A 19963-nucleotide genomic window follows, 5' to 3' on the forward strand; every position below is an offset into this window, starting at 1 on the left:
TATTCTATTCTATTCTTCCCGCGATCTTGACCAGATCGTCGGTCCACCTTGCTGGAGGCCTTCCCACGCTGCGTCTTCCGGTCCGTGGTCGCCACTCGAGGACTTTACTGCCCCAACGGCCATCTGTCCTACGAGCTATGTGCCCTGCCCATTGCCACTTCAAAGTCAAGCTACTAAAATGTCCTACAGGAATACATGATTTGTGATTTGATTTGATTTGAAACGTTCGTCAATGCAGTGACATATACGCTTACAAAAATCAAACGAGCGTCGCGGATGCAATTTTTTTGAAGAAACTTCACATTAAAATAACATTCACACGTGCAACGCAACAGACGCAAAATTCCAAAACGGCAGTTCAACACAAAAACTGTGTCCTATCAATGAATTAGTGCTACTTTGTATGGTAGTTTGTATTCACTAATTTTTACTTAAAATACTAAAATTATTAAAAAGAGCAACGCGCAAGTTTCTTTCTCGTTCTTCTTGTTTGAGTCAGCTTTAGGATAATCGGTAGATTAAAAACTATGTATGACTATTTAAAAGTGCTTCAATTTAAGTTTATTTCCATAAAAATACTCTACTTTTTTTCATATGGATGATAATGTAAAGGTGGAAGCACCTGTGTTTATATTGATTATGTATTTACAAACATATCTTACATATCTTAAGTTTTTATATCACTTGTCTAGTACCCATAACACAAGTTCTATCTAGATGGCGCTGTGTTACTGTAACTACTAGTAACGACTTAATCCGCGTGGAATTTAACTTTAACTTTATTTTTCTAAAATAAAAGTAGCCTAAGTTACTCCTTATTACATCAGCTACCTGCAAATAAAAGTCCCGTCAAATTCGGTCCAGCCATTTCGGAGATTAGCCGGAACAAACAAACAGACAGACAAAAATAGTAACAAAAATTATTTTGGTGTATGTACCGTATTTATATCCATATGCATGTAGCAAAAAACGGTTATTTCAATATTACAAACAGACACTCCAATTTTATTTATATGTGTAGATTTATTTGACATGCACAATGTTTAGTAATTTTTTTAGTCATCGTTCACAATCCTAGAGTGCAACCACATAAGGACAAATGCATGTACCACAACACCGTCAATTTGCCACTCCATTAAAAAAAACAGACTTGTAATCGTAACTGAGTCGTCGACTATGACTCAACCACACTTTTAGAGTTAAGTAAAAAGTTAAAAACAAATCCGTAATACCCTCTGATGAGTGACACGCCGATAAGACTCAACCACGACGCCCGGAATAGCTTTTTCAAGAAACGCATTAACTTTTTTGATTCGTCTATCCACACCCTTTTGTTTCAAGTCCCTGATATTACTTATCTGTCTCCATTCTGATACGGGTGTCCTACATCATAAAAAATAATAAAAAAGCTTTTTTGCGTACATCATTATGGATATTTCTCGTTTTACGACGTAATACGTGTGATTTACGACGGAATCAAACCCACATACTAGTTATAGGTTACATTGAATCCAAACCACCAATGCTGATAGGGTAATAAGATGTCGAGTTATGAAATATTATCAATTTCTTTTTTAATTCCATATCCAGTTGAGAATTTTTTAATGTTTTATGCACTAATATAAAAAAACTGGTTTAAATCTATATGACAGAATTTGATTTTCTTTTGTAAATATACATCCAGAAAACACCCAGAGCGATACAAATAATCATACTCATGAATACAAATACTTACACCGCGCGAGGAATCGAACCCGCGACCATCGGAAGTAAAGCGGTTAAACCGCTACACCACCGAGGCAAAAAATAAAAAAAAATACAGATACGACTCAATTCAATGCATCATAAAGTTTATACACAAAACATGATGCGCTCGAGAATGTATCGGAAATTCGAAAACAAACATCGGTACTTAACTCGCCACTTAACTGTAACATACTGTACAATAAAAAAAAAACAACAAACACGCACTTCAATGGTTATAGCAACACATCGCCCTGGGCTAGGGTTGCCAGATCGCTGAATTACTACCCGGACAGACCAGCCATTCAGTTTGGCTGGATATTTGGGTAGAAAGAGTGGACAAACTACATTATGTGTGTCAGTATTAATAGAGAAAAAATTGTATGTAAAAATCAAGATTAATAAATTGTAATGAAATATTAATGAAATCGAATGCCAAATCAGAATATTGTTAATCGGTAAAAAATAAAATAATTTTGTATTATTTAAAAACATTATTACTTAAGTTCATATTAAATTATATTTTTAAAAAGCAAGATTAACAAGATGTTAAATTCTGATTAATTGAATGCCACATTAGATTAATATTAATCAGTCAGAAATAAATTCTATTTGTATTTATTTATCAACATTTAAAATTATTTTACTAATTTCAAAAACCATAACAAAAACGTAAACAAAACAAGTCTGCTTTTGTTTAAGTTGAACAATGAAAATAATTATTAGATTAGCAAAAAAAATAATGTAAAAAGTCTACCTATAGCCGGACAAACCGGACACCGTTTATTTTGTCCGGCCACGCAATCGAAAAGCCTAACTATGTCCGGCGTTACCCGGACGCCTGGCAACACTAAGTGCATATAAACAAGGTTACAGCAAAACATCGCCCCGGGCGTATCGATGCGTCGACGGCCCGTGCTTTTAAAATGCTAACCCATCCTGCAAGAAAGGGACGGGTGCCGACCACGTGGGAAGTGGATTCCGAACGCACGCACCCCCGCCCGTTCCCCGACCTCACCCCCGCCCGCCCCCACCCCTCCGCGTGGCGCCGCGCGCACTCAGTCGCGCGCCGACCACCGTATCGGCAACACTTCCTTAAAAACTCCTTGTAACCTTAGCACCCGCCCTGACGTTGTGCAGTGACCGAGTGAGAACGCATACGCTGTGATTTGTTTTGAGTGTGACGTCATTAGTGCGAGTTGTGAACGCAACAGAAGTGTGTTTTAGTGCACTATGCGGTTGTTTGCAACGTTATGAATGGTCTCGATCGCTGCTTCTTCGATCAACGTAAGTTTGTGTTTTGGATATCGTAAGATATTGTGAATTAAACGTTATAGGAACGCAATGCGGTTAGAGGGTTTATATATTCATTTAATAGGTCGGTTGCGGCATTTCGAATATATACAACTCCTGTGCGGGTAAACGTTACGTTATTTCAATTAATTTACGGCTGCAGACGCTGCAACAATCAGTTGTCTGAACGTTAATTTAAATATGAATAAACGCACTATAAAACTGAATTGCAGTTGTATGCAAATTCACAATTTATATGGAACTGTAAACAATTTTTAATCTACCACTGAATTTTGTCCATACAGTTAACGTTATACTTAATACAACGTGGCTAAAATTAAAAACCTAAATATTATAATATCTAATCTTTCTAGAAATAAAATTTGTAGATTAGATATGACGATTTTTCTAGTAAATTATATTTTATATCGCGTAATTAAAATATAATTTCATAGATAATATTAAATATGGATAACAGAGACGGTTTTTCTTCAAAATTAGAGCAAAATTAAGCAAAAACAATAAGTAAGCATACCGTACGCGATTTTTAATATATAATTTCTTAGGTATATACCTAAGAAATTATATATTAAAAATCGCGTAATTACAATATAATTTCAAAATAGACAATATTAAATTTACAACACAGTGGTTTTTGTTCAAAATTGCGTAAAAACTATATCACTAAGTAATCGTTTTATACCTAAATCAGTTATGAATAGTATCGCTACAAAATCTAGAAAATTATTTATTTATTTACATTACTTTACACAATTAAGGTATATAGTGAATTAATTCATACACATAACATACACGTTTTAGGCACTGCAACGAAGAATTAGAGTCAAAATCGACTAAAATTAAATCACCAAGTAACAGTAGTATATCTAAGGTAATGTTAGAGTTACAGAATAAATATTCCAATAGGAATCCAACGATTATTGTATCGTAAAACACATTTAATAGACGTAAATCCAAACATGAGAATACAATCATTTACGAAACTACCACAATAACTCGAGTCAGTGAACCTGACCGATACAACTCAATGAGCCCATTGGTCCGACAGTCCTAATAAAACTAGCTGTTCTCGCGACTTCGTACGCGTGGAATTTAACTTTATTTTACTAAAATAAAAGTAGCCTAAGTTACTCCTTATTACATTCGCTACCTGCCAATAAAAGTCCCATTAAAATCGGTCCAGCCATTTCAGAGATTAGCCGGAACAGACAGCAAATTGTAAAAAATGTTATTTTGGTGCTATATTATTGTAAAGTTTAATCACATTCCGTTCAGTAGTTTTTGCGTGAAAAAGTAAGAAACGTCCGTCCATACCCACAAACTTTGGTGTTTATGATATTATTAAGAATCTCGTGTCACAATGTTAGTTACCATACTCCTCATGAACTTGACCGATTTTTATGAAATGTTATACGCATATTCAGTAGATCTGAGAATCGGCTACTATCTATTTTACATACGTGTTAAGTTCTAAGTGATAAGTAGTCCACCCCTAACCTTTTTTTTTATTTTGGGGACAATTTTTTTTTATAATGTGGTACTATCTATTTTTCATATCCCTAAGTGATAACTTGTTCACCCCTAACATTTTTTTTTTTAATTATTCGGACAAATTTGTTTACTTAGTTTTATTTTATATGGCATTAAAAATACATGCAATCCTAATTTTCACTCTACTATCACCAACCCCTATTTTTTAATAGCGTTTTTAATTTATATGGCAAAACATTTGCCGAGTCAGCTAGTTGTAAATATAAAACAGTGTTATTTGTGGATATTGTGACTGGTACAAGTTCCAAGAACAGTTGGGAAAGTAAACAATTTATTTACACAGATAAGTAACGAGAGCAAAGCTTAAATTGATCGTTTGTCCAATTAGAAGTGGAATGGACTACGGTTGATAATGTTTTGATTATACCATATGTTTGAAAAATCATTGCGTTTGATTGCTAGTTCTATTTAGAAGTTTCAAAAACATACTTAGGAAAATACCTATTTTTTATTTAAGTATTCTTGTTTCAAAAACATGTTCAGAAAAGTATCCATATTTTTTAGCGTTGTCAATAAACATATAGATAGATAAATTCTTTATTCCTCAATTAAAAATCCATGGCATACATGAGGTACAGAAAAATACATGACAAATAAACAAAATTGACGTGACTTATGTGCCGTAAAAGTGATGGAATAAATAGTAACTACGGTCGATAAAGAAATTACTTAATGAAAAAAAGATTTTAATGAGTACGGTCTGTTTGAAAAATCATTTTGAACAACCAACTTACAATTCAGTCTAATTTTATCTAATTACTATGTAATGTTTATATGTATAAAATGAAGTCGCTTTCGGTGTCTGTTTGTAGTATATATATTAGTAATAGATAGAGTGATTCAAAAGATAAATTTATATGTATATTACATGTACACCCGTGCCAAGCCTGGGCAGGTAGCTAGTATTTTATAAACGTTTTTAAAGAATTATACATCCAGCAATTAATCGGTTTGAGATCACGAAACCAAAACTAATATGCAATTAATATTCTCTAATCGAAAACTTAATAATCACTAAGGTAGTGTTTAATAACATGAGTATGGAAATAAACATAACTAACCGTTAATCTGTTTAATATATATTAGAGGTAATAAATCAAAGTGGAAAGGAACTTAAAGTTTTTGAGTAAACAAAAAATGTATCTCGAGTAAAACGAGAGCGTAATCGATAGCCAATAAGGGATCAACAAATCACACCTTGTCCCAACACCTCCGTGTTAAACAAATATAAATCACCAAACATTGATGGCAAATAATAAGAAAAAAGTATTTAAATAGTCCAACCGCAGTGGACCACCCGTGCGATCCCTCCGACTCCATCTGTGGCACGCACGTCCCCATTATACTATCAAAAGATACTAGACCCGCCCGTTTATATTCAGTTTTTACGTAATTTACATCTCCACTATTCTTAAACACGTCTATTTCTTTTTCTGAACCAGCTTCGGGACATGGCTTTGTTTGAGAATCGACTGCAAAGCTGCTGTGTCACTCGGCCCGTGTTGTTGTTATTCTAACCTGTTTTGAATAGAATTCATCTTTATCAATTACATTATCGGCTACCGGCACTCGGAACATTTTTTACACAACATCAACCAGGACTTGTGCTGGTCTATTATTAACAACGTTAAACTTTTATTGGATTAGTTTAGTCAGTTTTTCTTTTATACCCATCAATATTCGACTTTCGTGCGCACTATTCCCAGTAAATTGAATTCAATCACGATTGTTTCCCAAATTCCCATTCTATAGCTATTTTGAGCGATAGTTTGTAAATAACAGGGTGGCATGTTTAACTTTCTGAGTGACTGCAACAGACCTGCACGGAATCTTAACTATTTCCCCTTAAGTTTCCGGTTAATTTAACTCGAGGTCGACACATGCATCCAAACGGCACTCAAAAGACAACACGATGGAACTCCCACGTGTGTTAAACAAACAACAACCTTCCCAGAAACACAATGTCATCGGAGACAAAAACGACTCGCCCTAATTGCCAACAAAGTTACAACAATATGGTCGAAGTCTTCCTAATAATAATTACATGTTGCACCCAAACATTACGGTCCGAGAGAGCCCTATAAAATCATGTTGTAATTAAAGGTTTCCACGAATCGTTATTACACACGATAGAAAAATACTCATAGAATAGGTAATCGATAACGAATTCGATACGGATGGGGAGCTAGGGAAACGGTTCGGAGATGCATTTAAAGATACAACTTTTATTGGGGCCAATAAAAGAGTTATGGGTAGGTAAACGATCAAACTTAAACGGCATAAAAACACAATACTTTCGCTCATTGTTTGATACGTTAACCGCGATCGTAAACTTGGGACAAATTGGTTTTAAAGGACCCCAGGCTGGCTTATGGCTTTTTTTGTAAAGTTTATTGCGATACTCTTACGCGATTGTTGGGCATAAATTTTCGAGCTGCCACTTTCAGCGGAGTTGCATTTCCTATTTTGGACTGATGTCCATATATTTCGCTATGGTCAGGCTTTTGCAATTGCGAAAGAGAACGTGTTCGTGTCTGTTTCAATTTATATTGCAACTAAAAATATATAAAAGGCAACAAGTTGCAACCACTTTTGTTTACCCTTACAAATCAATATAGATATTTTTAACTCTTAAATAATGGAATGGTGCATCCCTCTGCGGTAATGGTTTACTCTGACGGGGTACCAGTGGAGGATGATAAGTTGATGAGCTCAGGTCACTTTGATGGATTTTATCATCAAGGTTTCTCCGGGAACCCGCGTTGCTAGCAATGTCAAATTTATCAGGAATCGATCGTATCAAATTATGATGGTTTCCAAGTTGCCAGCTATGTGGTCAGCGGTCCACATTACTGAGAATCTCCTTCCTCCAATATTCGTATCATTATCATCATCATTATATAGTATAAAATAAAGTCGCTGTCGCTGTCTGCCCGTCCCTATATTTACAGCGGATTTTGAAGCGGTTTCTTTAATAGATAGAGTGATTCAAGAGGAGAGGAGGAGAGGTCTGTGTGTAATTTATAGTTATGATTGTTTGTCAGGTGGTCGAAACACCTTTAACGAACCAAATTAATTATTACATAGTATAAAACAAAATCGCTGTCGCTTAAATCTTGAAAACTACGCAACGAATTTTGAAGCGGTATTTTTTAATAGATAAAGTGATACAAGAGGAAGGTTTCCTTGAATCTAATCTAAACTAGGATTGTCATTGTTTGTCACCCTTATAATATCACTACCCCATTGTATAGTCACAATTAATTTAACGATCGGTTAATTAAGTATTGTCGATGTGGTGCTAATTACCCATAATTAGAGAGGCGCATTATTACTAAATACGCTAGTTTGGTGTCGGCTGGCTGGCATCTGTTCCCCGAAATTGGGTTAAGCATCAATCATCCTGATAACGTTTAATAACATGAACTTCCAACATGTGCCGGCAAAGTGTGATTCGAGTGTGCGAACAAGCTTATGTGCAGAAGCTGTACTGAACAGTTTCTGAGTTACGTAATTGTAAACATTAATTTATTACTCTGTATATTATTATTTGTACTACGATGGTGGCAAGCATACGGCGCATCTGATTGTAAATAGTTACCGTCGTCTGAGATGGTGTCACGTGCGCGTTGCCGACCCTTAAGAAATCTTAATATATCCCTTCTTGAAAAACCTCATGCTGTAGTCTCGTGAGAAAACCTCGGCAGGAAGTTCATTCCACAATCTAAGTCTATGTAACTATTCCTCGTAGTGTACATGACGGTCTCGGTGGTCTAGCGGTTTAGCACGCCGCTTCACTTCCGATGGTCACGGGATCGATTCCTCGCATGGTACAAACATGTGTTGATGAGTATGATTGTTTTTTTCGGTCTGGGAGTTTTCTGTGTGTATTTACAAAAAGTTTAAAATCTAAGAAATTATATCAGTTGTCCAGTACTTATAACTCAAGTATAGCTTGTGTTATGGTACTGGACAACTGATATTTTGAGACTCGATCACGCTGTGTGAATTTTCAGTGACATTAGGTATATTGAGTGTCATATTTACGAATGAATTTCATGAAAGCGTATATATTATAAAATAGATACATATTTATATGTGCAGTATAAGTACATACTTATATAAAACAAGAATTCGCTCATTGGTTGTCTATATGCTTTTAAGAATTTTATGTGAAGGTTTATAATAGTGCAAAATCCATTCCAATACAGTTGCTATGTTACGTGGGAGTTCATATGTTATACGTGGGCACATACTATGTTCTACTACAACCGTTCTTACTATAAATAGTCAGAGGAAATTCGAAATTTTATATATTTTTATTCCATACTAGCTGTTCCCGCGATTTCGTCCGCGTGTAATTTAACTTTATTTTTCTAAAATAAAAGTAGCCTAAGTTAAAAAAATTGAGCGTCTGTTTGTAATATTTAAATAACCGTTTTTACTACATGCATATGAATATATATATACGGTACATGAGCCAAAATAACATTTTCTACCATTTTTGTCTGCTGTCTGTCTGTTTGTTCCGGCTAATCTCCGAAAAGGCTGGACCGATTTTGCCGGCACTTTTTTTAGGTAGCTGATGTAATAAGGAGTACCTAACTGAGGCTACTTTTATTTTAGAAAAATAAAGTTAAATTCCACGCAGATAAAGTCGCGGGAACAGCTAGTACCTACTATATAAGTTCTATCATCATCATCGCAGCCCGGAAGACGTCCACTGCTGGACATAGGACATAGACGATCCTGCGCTGCTCGCATCCAATGCCTTCCAGCGATCTTGACCAGATCGTCGGTCCACTTTGCTGGAGGCCTTCCCACGCTGCGTCTTCCGGTCCGTGGTCGCCACTCGAGGACTGTACTGTTCTATATTATATCATAAACAGCATTACCTCATATTATTCCAGCCATATGTTTCAATGAATAAATGAATCACATATAAGCCAGGTCGTCACTACTTTTCAATTTTCCGGGACAATAGCCCCGTGAATAGGTAATACACTCATTAACATATTTGCCGCGGCTTTATTCCTACACCCGTTGATTGATGGACTGTATTTGGTAAAACTCTCTTAAGCATACCCGATTGGTGAGGTAATAAATAAAGATTATAGATTAATATTTATTTATTACCTGTCGTTTAAGTATTGATATTTCTTCATCGACGTCGCAACCGAAAGTTGTTGTAAAACGGAATTTTGTCGCCGTTCAGATGTGTTTATTTATAGTGATCTTTGTTGATCTCATTCTTATGTTTCAGTTGATTGAAACCAGCTGTTTTATTATGTAACTCTGTTGCAATTATGCAATTCTCTAATTATAATAGATAATGTATATGTTTATGATTTCATATCCTTTTGTAGCGTGGTGGTTATCACCTCACCACTGTAGCGTTACATGTATGACTAGCTGTACTCGCGACTTCGTTCGCGTGGAATTTAACAAAAAAGTTAATTAGAGAATTTTTCTAAAATAAAACTAACCTAAGTTACTCCTTATTACATCAGCTACCTGCCAATAAAAGTTCCGTCAAAATTGATGCAGTCATTTCAGAGATTAGCCGGAACAAACAGACAAAAATTGTAAAGAATTGAATTGATTGTGATTTGGCTGATTGTGGCTGAAAGAATTAGTATCAGTATCATAACAAAGTCGCTGTCGCTGTCTGTCCGTCTCTATGTATGCTTAAATCTTTAAAGCTACGCAACGGATTTTGAAACGGTTTTTTTAATAGATAGAGAGATTCTAGAGGAACGTTTATATATATGTATATACATGTACATCCGGGCAAAGCCGGAGCAAGTAGCTAGTAAACAATATACTTAACATAACTTAATAAACAGAACAAATCAAACAAATCTAGTCCTAAATACGAATATTTGTATAACGCGAGTATCGAATCCACAACTATCGGTAATAATTATTATTGTATAGTGTCATTTTGTGTGTGCGAGTATCGACATCCAAAAGTTTGTTTTTGTGTTTGTTATGTGAAATAAGTTTTGTAGACCTAATAAATAAAAAAAAAAATAATAAGGTGACGTGCTAAACCGGTAGATGACAAAAATATAGTACAATCTATATAGTGCCTATAAAATAAAACCTACTAAGTAAAATTTACATATAATTGTGACGTACAACGATTCTAAGATTTATAATGAACTAGCGACCCGCCCAGCTTCGCACAGATGTATTACAAATCTTAATTTCTCAGCTTGTTCTACATTATAACACGCATGTATTATACATATAAACCTTCCTCTTGAATCGCTCTATCTATTGCTGAAAACTACATTAAAATCCGTTGCGTAACTTAAAAGATATAAGCGAACAGACAACGGCGACTTCATTTTATACTATGTAAGGATATATGCGACAAATAAGCTACGATGTCGTTCAACTTTTATCACTGTTGTAAAGAGGTCGAAAAGTTCGTGACAACACTTAATGATACTTCCTACATCTGTTTACAAATACCATCGAAAACACAATATAAACTACCAATAGAATCCCTTTCATCAATACGAGCAACAAAAAAACTACCGCCGAGCGAAACCGGTCAATTTTCACATGTAATTCTATCCATAATTCAATCTATACAAAAAACTTAATAGCAACGCATCAAAAGCCATAAAGTAGCTGTAAAGTTTTTTCCACTCTCACGAAATAACATCTTTAGTTCGTAACCAAACGGCCCCTTTGACGATTATTCTCGGATATAAGAATGGAATTGGGTTGGGAGTTGAAAAAAAGAGACGGAATGAATGACCCGGCCATTGGACACGCGTGCGCAGGCGCCGCGGATGCAGCGCTAACTATAGTACGGTACAGCCAACGCCATCTGTTGACGGGTGGCGGAACTTCACTGGTATGTTTTTGAAATTGGAACATTGTAATTATTCCATGTGACGATTTTGGCATTCGATTTTGATTCTTATTAATGCCTTAAAAAAGATCAAAATCTAATACAATAAACATTTATTCATGTAGGACATATTTTAAATTAGAACATTTTATTCTATTTGACGACTTACTACACTTCATTTTGATTCTTATTCATAGCTATAAATAGGATCATAAGTCTAACATAATGAATATTGATTCTCGTAGAACATTTTTGAAATTTGAACATATTATTGTATTTGACGATTTACTACACTTCATTTTGATTCCTATTCATACTATTAAAAGGATCAAAGTCTAACATAATAAATATTGATTCGTGTACGACATTTTATCCGAGATATGATCACGGATTCAAAATAATAATAATATCTCAGGACAATTCAGACAGCGCCATCTAGTCCCGATATAAGCAGAGCTTGTGTTATGGGTACTAGACAACTGATATGAATACATAGATGTACCTATTTGTTTTGTACATTACATACATGCATAATATACTTAGTAAAGACCCAGACCTAGACAGATGTTTCTACCGTGCGAGGAATCGAACCCGCGACTATCGGAAGTAAGACGAAATGTGGGCATATAAAGTGTTGACTGTTGACAATACCTCTGACTACCACATCTGGTATAACAAAGAAACCTCAAATTCCTGTAAAATATATATCAACAGCCAAATCTTTTTTATTCATTTGTCGCGGGTTCGATTCCTCGCCCGGCAAAAATATTTGTATTCATGAATATGATTGTTTGTATCGGTCTGGGTGTTTTCTACGTATTATGTGTATGTATTTACGAAAAAATCTATGAATATGTATCAGTTATCTAGTACCCATAACACAAGCTTTAGCTAGCTTAACTTGGGTTTAGATGGCGCTGTGTGAATTGTCCTGAAATTATTATTATTCATATATTCATATACAATAAAAAAAACACAAATACCTCTAAAATATATATCAACATTAAATTCCCAATTTCCTAACTCAATGCCTTCAAAATGTCCCCTAAATAAATCAACGTCAATCTTGGGTCCCGTCAATACGGGGCCCTATTGAGTGATCAATAGATCTCAAGGTCTGGATCCACTACACTGTTTAAGACAAATTTGGCCTGATTAATGTTACCTGTTTCAATTTAATTTCTTGCTGACAATTGGATCTTGCACCCTTTTTAAAGGGTGATAACGTTTTTTATTGAATATACACTCTTTCTGTTGTCCGTAATTACAGTCTGTTGCTACCTTTAACACCTTTTTCTTAAATTGTATAATTACTTATTTTCTATTTTGCACTCTGTTAAATAAAATCGTTTTATTTTATTTTAATTCGGGAACGTTCAATGTTTGAATTGAGTAATTTATATAAATAAAATTTAAATGTCTGTTTATTGTTGCTAATCTCTGAAACGGGTGGACAGATTTTGATGGGGCTTTCACTATCAGATTACTGTAAGATGTAGCATACGCTACTTTTATTTTACCGCTCATATTTCTCTCCCTGCCCGGCCATTTTGTAGGAGCCTTCACTCTCTATTACTAGTTTAGAGTCCTCGTGTTTATCTTCTTGCACAGCCATCTGTTAGGAGCCTGTTAGTTTAGCTTTAGACACACGTTCGCATATAGAACTCATTGCATTTCTAGACAGGCTAAGATCTTTTAGAAGATTGCAGAGAAGTTTCACTGGTATACCTCTTGTTCCCAGCTCGACCGCTTTCAAATTTACTATAAGGTCATTTTTCTTTAATTCTTTTAGTAGTTCGTAATATTTATTTAGTTTTTAATGCACTCTTTAGTCTTTAGGTTAGTTTCACTGTGAGCTCTACCAGTTACTTCTTACTAACATTATAAACGTGAAAGTTTGTGAGTATAAATGGATAGATGCTTGTGTTATTATTTTACGCAAACAGTAATTAACGTATTTTGATGAAACTTTACATGGTTTGTTACTCTTTCCCGCAAAAACTACTGAACTGATTTCGATGATACTTCACAGTAATATAGCTTACACATAAGCTATAAATTTCACGCGGATGAAATCGCGTTCATAGCAAATCCTTACATGGTATAAAACAAAGTCGCTGTCGCTGTCTGTCCGTCCCTATGTATGCTTAAATCTTTACAACTACGCAACAGATTTTGAAGCGGTTTTTTAATAGATAGAGTGATTCAAGAGGTAGGTTTATATATATAATACGTGTACACCCGGGCGAAGCCGGGCGAGTAGCTAGTATAATATAATACAGATAACGTATAAATAAATGTATCACCAGATCACTTCAAGAAAGGAGCTTATTACTTCTTAAAAGGCCTTCAACACACTTGCAATTCCCCTGCTGTCGTAAGTGCTGATGGGTGGTAATCACTTACCATCAGGTGAGCAGCAAGCACGTATGTCGTATGTGCTATAAAAAAATCGATCATCGATTTTATGCGATGTTTACCGAAACAAGAAAAACAGCAAACACAACGGCGTCGTGATTGATGCGATCTGTTTATCACGATTTCTTCAGATAAATTTAAAGTGCCCGCAAACGTTCCTTCACCCTTTACCAACATATTTTATTGTTAAATCCGTCTTGTTCCGGTGAAGAGATATTTTCTCGTTGTGTCGCTTTCAAACTGAATATTTATACACAACATTACTTTAGGTATAGTATTTCTTTTCTTCTGATAAACTTAATAATATTATATTATCTGATTGAACAGAGATTAAGTGCGTAGCGGTTTCTATGTTGATTGTCGCACGCCTAATCCTTGTTAATGTAAATCTAATTAAAACAATATTTATTTAAAAGAGCAACACATAAGTTTCTTGTGATGAGTCTGCATTCCGAATGAGCGGTAGAATAAAAAAAATGTGACTATTCTAAAGTGCTTATATTAAGTTTATTTCAATAATGGATTTTCTATTCTATTCCATTGTACGTAACTCTTGATGGACTTAATTATCATTTTAGCTTTTGTTATGAGATATATAATTTTCCCATTGACATACGAGTAGTTATCAATGCATTAAACATTAGAGAAATTAGTACACGCGACTTCGTCCGCGTGGAATTTAACTTTATTTTACTAAAGTAAAAGTAGCCTAAGTTACTTCTTATTACATCAGCTACCAAAAAAAGTCTCGTCAAAATCGGTCCAGCCATTTCAGAGATTAGCCGGAACAAACAGATAGACAGACAAAAATTGTAAAAAATGTTATTTTGGTGTATGTACCGTATTTATATTCATGCATGTAGTAAACACGGTTATTTCAGTATTACAAACAGACACTCCAATTTTATTTATATGTATGTACAAATGTATAGATTTAGTAATGACATGTTGTAATTTAAATATTGTAATGGGTCTGTGATTGTTACAGTCTATGCTGTAAATAATATAACTGACGTAGTGGAATAATTACATTGTTCAAACCCTCTAATATGCTTTGCAATGATGGCTGGCTCATCCATCATACTCGTGAACGGGTAGTACTCAAATAAAATATATTCTATATATCTATCTATTTAATATTGTCTCTAACAACCCTGTCTTGGATTATAGGCGTGAATATAATAAGACGTATATAACATGTGACATTGACAACGTTCAAAAACGTGTGGATATAAGTTAAAGTAAATATCAGGAATCGATCGCGCTATATAAGCACACAGTCATCAGAAATTAATTTCTTTGTAATATTTGGAACAAACTACGGCAAACGTGTCTGGACATGTCTCAAAAGTATTGGATTAAATAACTATATCAATTGTTATGAAAACTGTAACTTGCGTGAACAGCTTAGACCACATCATCACTTAACATCAGGTGAGATTGCGGTCAAACACGCTCAAATTATGATATAAAAAAAAAAACTAATGGCGAATTTATTTACCTATTTTACATACACATAGCTCGTAGGACAGTAAAGTCCTCGAGTGGCGACCACGGACCGGAAGACGCAGCGTGGGAAGGCCTCCAGATAGGTGGACCGACGATCTGGTCAAGATCGCTGGAAAGCATTGGATACGAGCAGCGCAGGACAGATCGTCGTGGAGATCTTTGGGCCTATGTCCAGCAGTGGACGTCTTCCGGGCTGCGATGATGATGATGATGATTATGTGTATTTTGACTAATATTATAATTGCAAAGGCGTTGTTTTTTATACCTTCACACCTTAATTATGTATTCAATCAATTACTTAATGGATTTGTATCATTTTGTTAACTCTACTACCACTACCACATGGGAGACCACAAACATTCATTAAAATAATTTAAATTTCTAAAAGTTAAGTAGCTTAAATTACTTCTTATAACATAAGCTATCGCCGAGTGAAAACCACGTCAAAAACGCTCCAGCAAGATTAGCAAGAACAAATAGACATACATTTTTTTAAAATTAATTTTGTATGTGACTTTCATATGCATTTAGTATGCTGTTAGAAGGCTGTAAATTACAAACAGACAATTACATTTTATATATTTGTGTAGATAATCTCAAAACCGTGTCTATGTAAGTTTAAGTAAATATCAGGAATCGATCGCGCTACCATTAAGTATACAGTCATCAGAAATTAATTCCGGTGGAATGTTTGGAGCACACTTCGGCAAACATGCCTCGGCGTGTCTCAAAATCATCGCTTTAGATTACTTTCCGTATAAACACGAGAAAAAAACAATTTATTTATCCTTCGCTTCTGGGAAAGTTAAATAGGAGAAAAAATTGGAGGGAGCCCCAACGGCAGCGCGATTTTGTGTAATTGAAATTTACAACTGTGTTACTTAGTGCACATTTTTTATACTATGGGAATGTAGTAGAAATATAAAAAAAAAAGTAATTCAATTGAGTTTCTTGCCAGTTCTTCTCAATTGGATCTATATACTGAATACATTATAATATAAAAAAGTTGTCCTACATGCATAGATATTTTTAAATTTGAAGATATCTATATATATACATATAGGTTTATACAGAAATTACATATTCAGAATATCTTTATTCTTTGGTCTATTACAGACTTATGATACGTCAAATCTACCATCAGTTCAAATGATTTCGAGATGAGATGAACAGACAAGAAATGCAGAATGTTAAAACTTATACCTACCCCTTATTCAGGTAGAAATAAAATTTAAAATGAAATTTTGAACTGTCCTTAGTAAATTGTAATCATGTACAATCTCATTTCAAAAATGTAAGAACAGTGTTTCTCGTTTCTGTCAGTTATTCTCGAGTCAATCTGCAATACTTTTCGCAGTATATATGCCCTTATCATAAGAGTCTGTAGAATAGAAAAGAATAGAAAATTCTTTGTTTAAATAAACTTAAATTTAAGCACGTTTAAATATTCATTCTTATTTTTTTTAATCTAGCGTTCATTTGCCATCTGTCTCAACACAAGAAGAACGAGCAAGAAACTAGCGTGTTGCCCTTTTAAAAAATTGTTGTAACTATACATTTTAAATTCTTTATTTAAATAAACTAAAATTTAAGCACTTTTGTATAGTCAAATTTTTTTTTTTTAATTTACTTTTCATTCGGAATTATGTTTCATCTCAAGGAGAGATAGTAGAAAGTAGTGACCAGAGCAGACCAGTCGCAATAAATAGCACTAGTTCACGAGTATGACGGATGAGCCAGCCATCATATATTTTCATATATTTTATCTTAGGAATCCTTTGCCAAATTGTTCTCAGAAAATTATATATAGATTAATCAAATCTGTAATAGTTATCTCAATCTACATGAATGAATTATTATTTTGATTTGATATGTAAATTTTCATTCTATCTTAGGAATCCTTTGCCAAATTGTTCTCAGAAAATTATATATAGTCGAGATTATTATCAAATCTGTTATATAGTTGGGTATAGCGTATTATCTCAATCCAAATGAATTGTACTAAAATGAAATTGCTTTCAATGTAACTACGGGAAAATCGTTGCTCTGCCGGCTACCTTTCTTCGCGTTCAATTTAATTCTTTACCGAAATTAATGCGTTCATCCACGGAATTTATTTCGATGAAAATACGAACAGAGCCGTCGTATTAATAACGGTTTTAGGTACTTCTATTTCATAAATGTAGGCTGGATATTATTCGGTATTCCAGTGGTTCTCAAACCTTCGTCGGCACGATTGTTCTATGATTTATATTATAACCTCAAACTGTATTCGCAATTTAAAAATCAGTTGAAACCTTTTTAAATATCTTTATATGTAACTTTTTACTTTTTTTTTTATTTTAAGGCTATTTTGATATATGTTCTGTAATAATTATGTCATGATAATTATTTAAAAAATGTATCATATATATTTAAACTTTGTAAATTTTTACTTTTTTCTGTTAAGGCTAAATTTGTGTTTTTTTTAATAAATATAGTCATTATATATATTTAAAAAATGTATCAAAATAGACTCAAGCTGTAGGACAATGTGTACTGTTAGTTAACCATAAGAAACTAACTGATCAACGCCTACACAGAATTTCCCAATAATACCCTAGCAGAGATATCAATTCCCATGGGAATAGAAAACAAATCCCATCGATTCGGAAGTCAATCGAAAATCAAACGTTCATTTTATATTGATAGTTTCCCGGAATACTCTTGACATTTCCGTGTAACACAGTTTAGGAACCACTGCCGTAGGTATACGTTTCTTATTCTTTATATTTCATCACAATAGGTCTCTCTTTTTATGTGCAACCGAGCAAGATCCATTGTAATGGCTGTTTTCTTTGTACATGTGTCTAATAGAATTCCAACTTAAATTAACATATTATTATTCTTAATACTAGCTTTACCCGCGTGAAATTTATGGCCTACATATTATCCTGATGTATAAGCTATATTACTTGGAAGTTTCATCGAAATCGGTTCAGTAGTTTTTGCGTGAAAGAGTAACAAACTTCCATCCATAAACACACACTTTCGCGTTTATAATATTAACTAGCTACTCGCCCCGGCTTTGGATGTACATGTATTATACATATAAACCTTCCTCTTGAATCACTCTATCTATTTAAAGAAACCGCTTGAAAATCCGTTGCGTAGTTTTAAAGATATAAGCATACATAGGGACGGACAGACAGCGACAGCGTCTTTATTTTATACTATATGACGATAAGATTAAGATGTAGGGAATTGTCTGCTCTAGTAATTGTTACTGATTTATTTACTCAAGTAACTATTTATTTATTATCAACTTCCCTATTTGGTAGTTTGTATTCATACAAAATTTCTTGTCAATCTAATTCTGAGCATTAATTTATTTTAGGCAATTACGGCCATATTATAACATACATAAGACTTAATATTATAAAACTAATATATATACGCTGTGTGGTCACGCCACTGACGCCAGTATAAACCGGACAAATGACATCACGTTATCATGACACCCGTGATGTGACACCACTCATGAGTTGATAGGACTAAGACATACCTCTTATCACGTAATTTCTCTCTTTAACATACATCTTATCCTGTAATTTCTCTTCAATCTGCACCCTACAAATGAAACTGTAAACCAACTATAACCGCAGATGGAATCAAAGGCACTGCCAGCTGTCAGACCTGTCAGATTTTGTGGTGAACATGTCACGACATGTCCACATTTCTCAGCATATATTTATTATTGATTTTTTTTATTCTCACACCCATATGACTATTACAGATAGACGAACAGGGAAATTGAAGCATCCGATGACTCGACAGGCAAATGACACAATCTCGACCCGTTCTTTTAATATTTTATTTCGAAAAAAACCGTCGTGGTCTAGTGGTTTATTCCTTCGACTTTAGACCTGAAAGGAGGCGAGTCAAAAATAAAAAGAACAAAACGTGAGAAGGCAAAAAATTAACTACTTTTACTAGAATATAAATAATTATAAATAATTTGGAGATCTTTGGGGGAGACCTATGTCCAGCAGTGGACGTCTTTCGGGCTGCGATGATGATGAAATAATTTATTAAAATATTAATAATTAAATGTACTTTGAATTTAATATTTTTTTATAACATCTCTATAACCGGCAGCGTTGAAGTAGAGGAATTTAATAAAAAGTTTATGCATAAATGCATAAAAGAATCATCACAATCCATTCAAATTAGTAAATACAAGTGGGCCTCAGCTCCGCATAGGTATTTAAATTATTTAAAAACTATTTTTTCGTATTCAATTCAGTTTTTTTAATATTCAAAACCGTAATGGAATTTACACACCTAAATCTTGCACAGAAATCGCTCTGTCAATGAAAGAAAGCATCATGAAAATTTGTTAATTAAATAAATATAACGTACAGAAAAAAATAAAGTTCCAATTTATGTTCATTGAAATTAGTTAATAATATCCTACAATTAACAAACTTTATTGTCTTGATATTAAAGTGTATGATGAATAATTAAAATAATAATAAATAATCCTGAACAATTATCACAGCGCCATCTAGTCCCACGGTA

General features: G+C 34.1%; 2 protein-coding genes across 2 annotated transcripts in view; one reads left to right on the forward strand and one right to left on the reverse strand.

Annotated features, from left to right (window-relative positions):
* LOC131852820 (protein yippee-like 5) overlaps positions 1–19963 on the reverse strand; it is a 519555-nt gene that overhangs the window by 84306 nt on the left and 415286 nt on the right. The gene's annotated exons all lie outside the window — the stretch shown is intronic.
* LOC131852774 (teneurin-m) overlaps positions 2830–19963 on the forward strand; it is a 344172-nt gene continuing 327038 nt past the window's right edge. Inside the window, exon 1 of the mRNA XM_059203497.1 lies at positions 2830–3030. Within this exon, the coding sequence (XP_059059480.1) occupies positions 2997–3030 (34 nt within the window). The 5' untranslated portion in view covers positions 2830–2996. The remainder of the gene's footprint in view (positions 3031–19963) is intronic.

The sequence above is a fragment of the Achroia grisella genome, unplaced genomic scaffold (genome assembly GCF_030625045.1).
Source record: "Achroia grisella isolate CSIRO2021 unplaced genomic scaffold, CSIRO_AGI_Agris_v1 utg862, whole genome shotgun sequence".
Taxonomy (NCBI): domain Eukaryota; kingdom Metazoa; phylum Arthropoda; class Insecta; order Lepidoptera; family Pyralidae; genus Achroia; species Achroia grisella.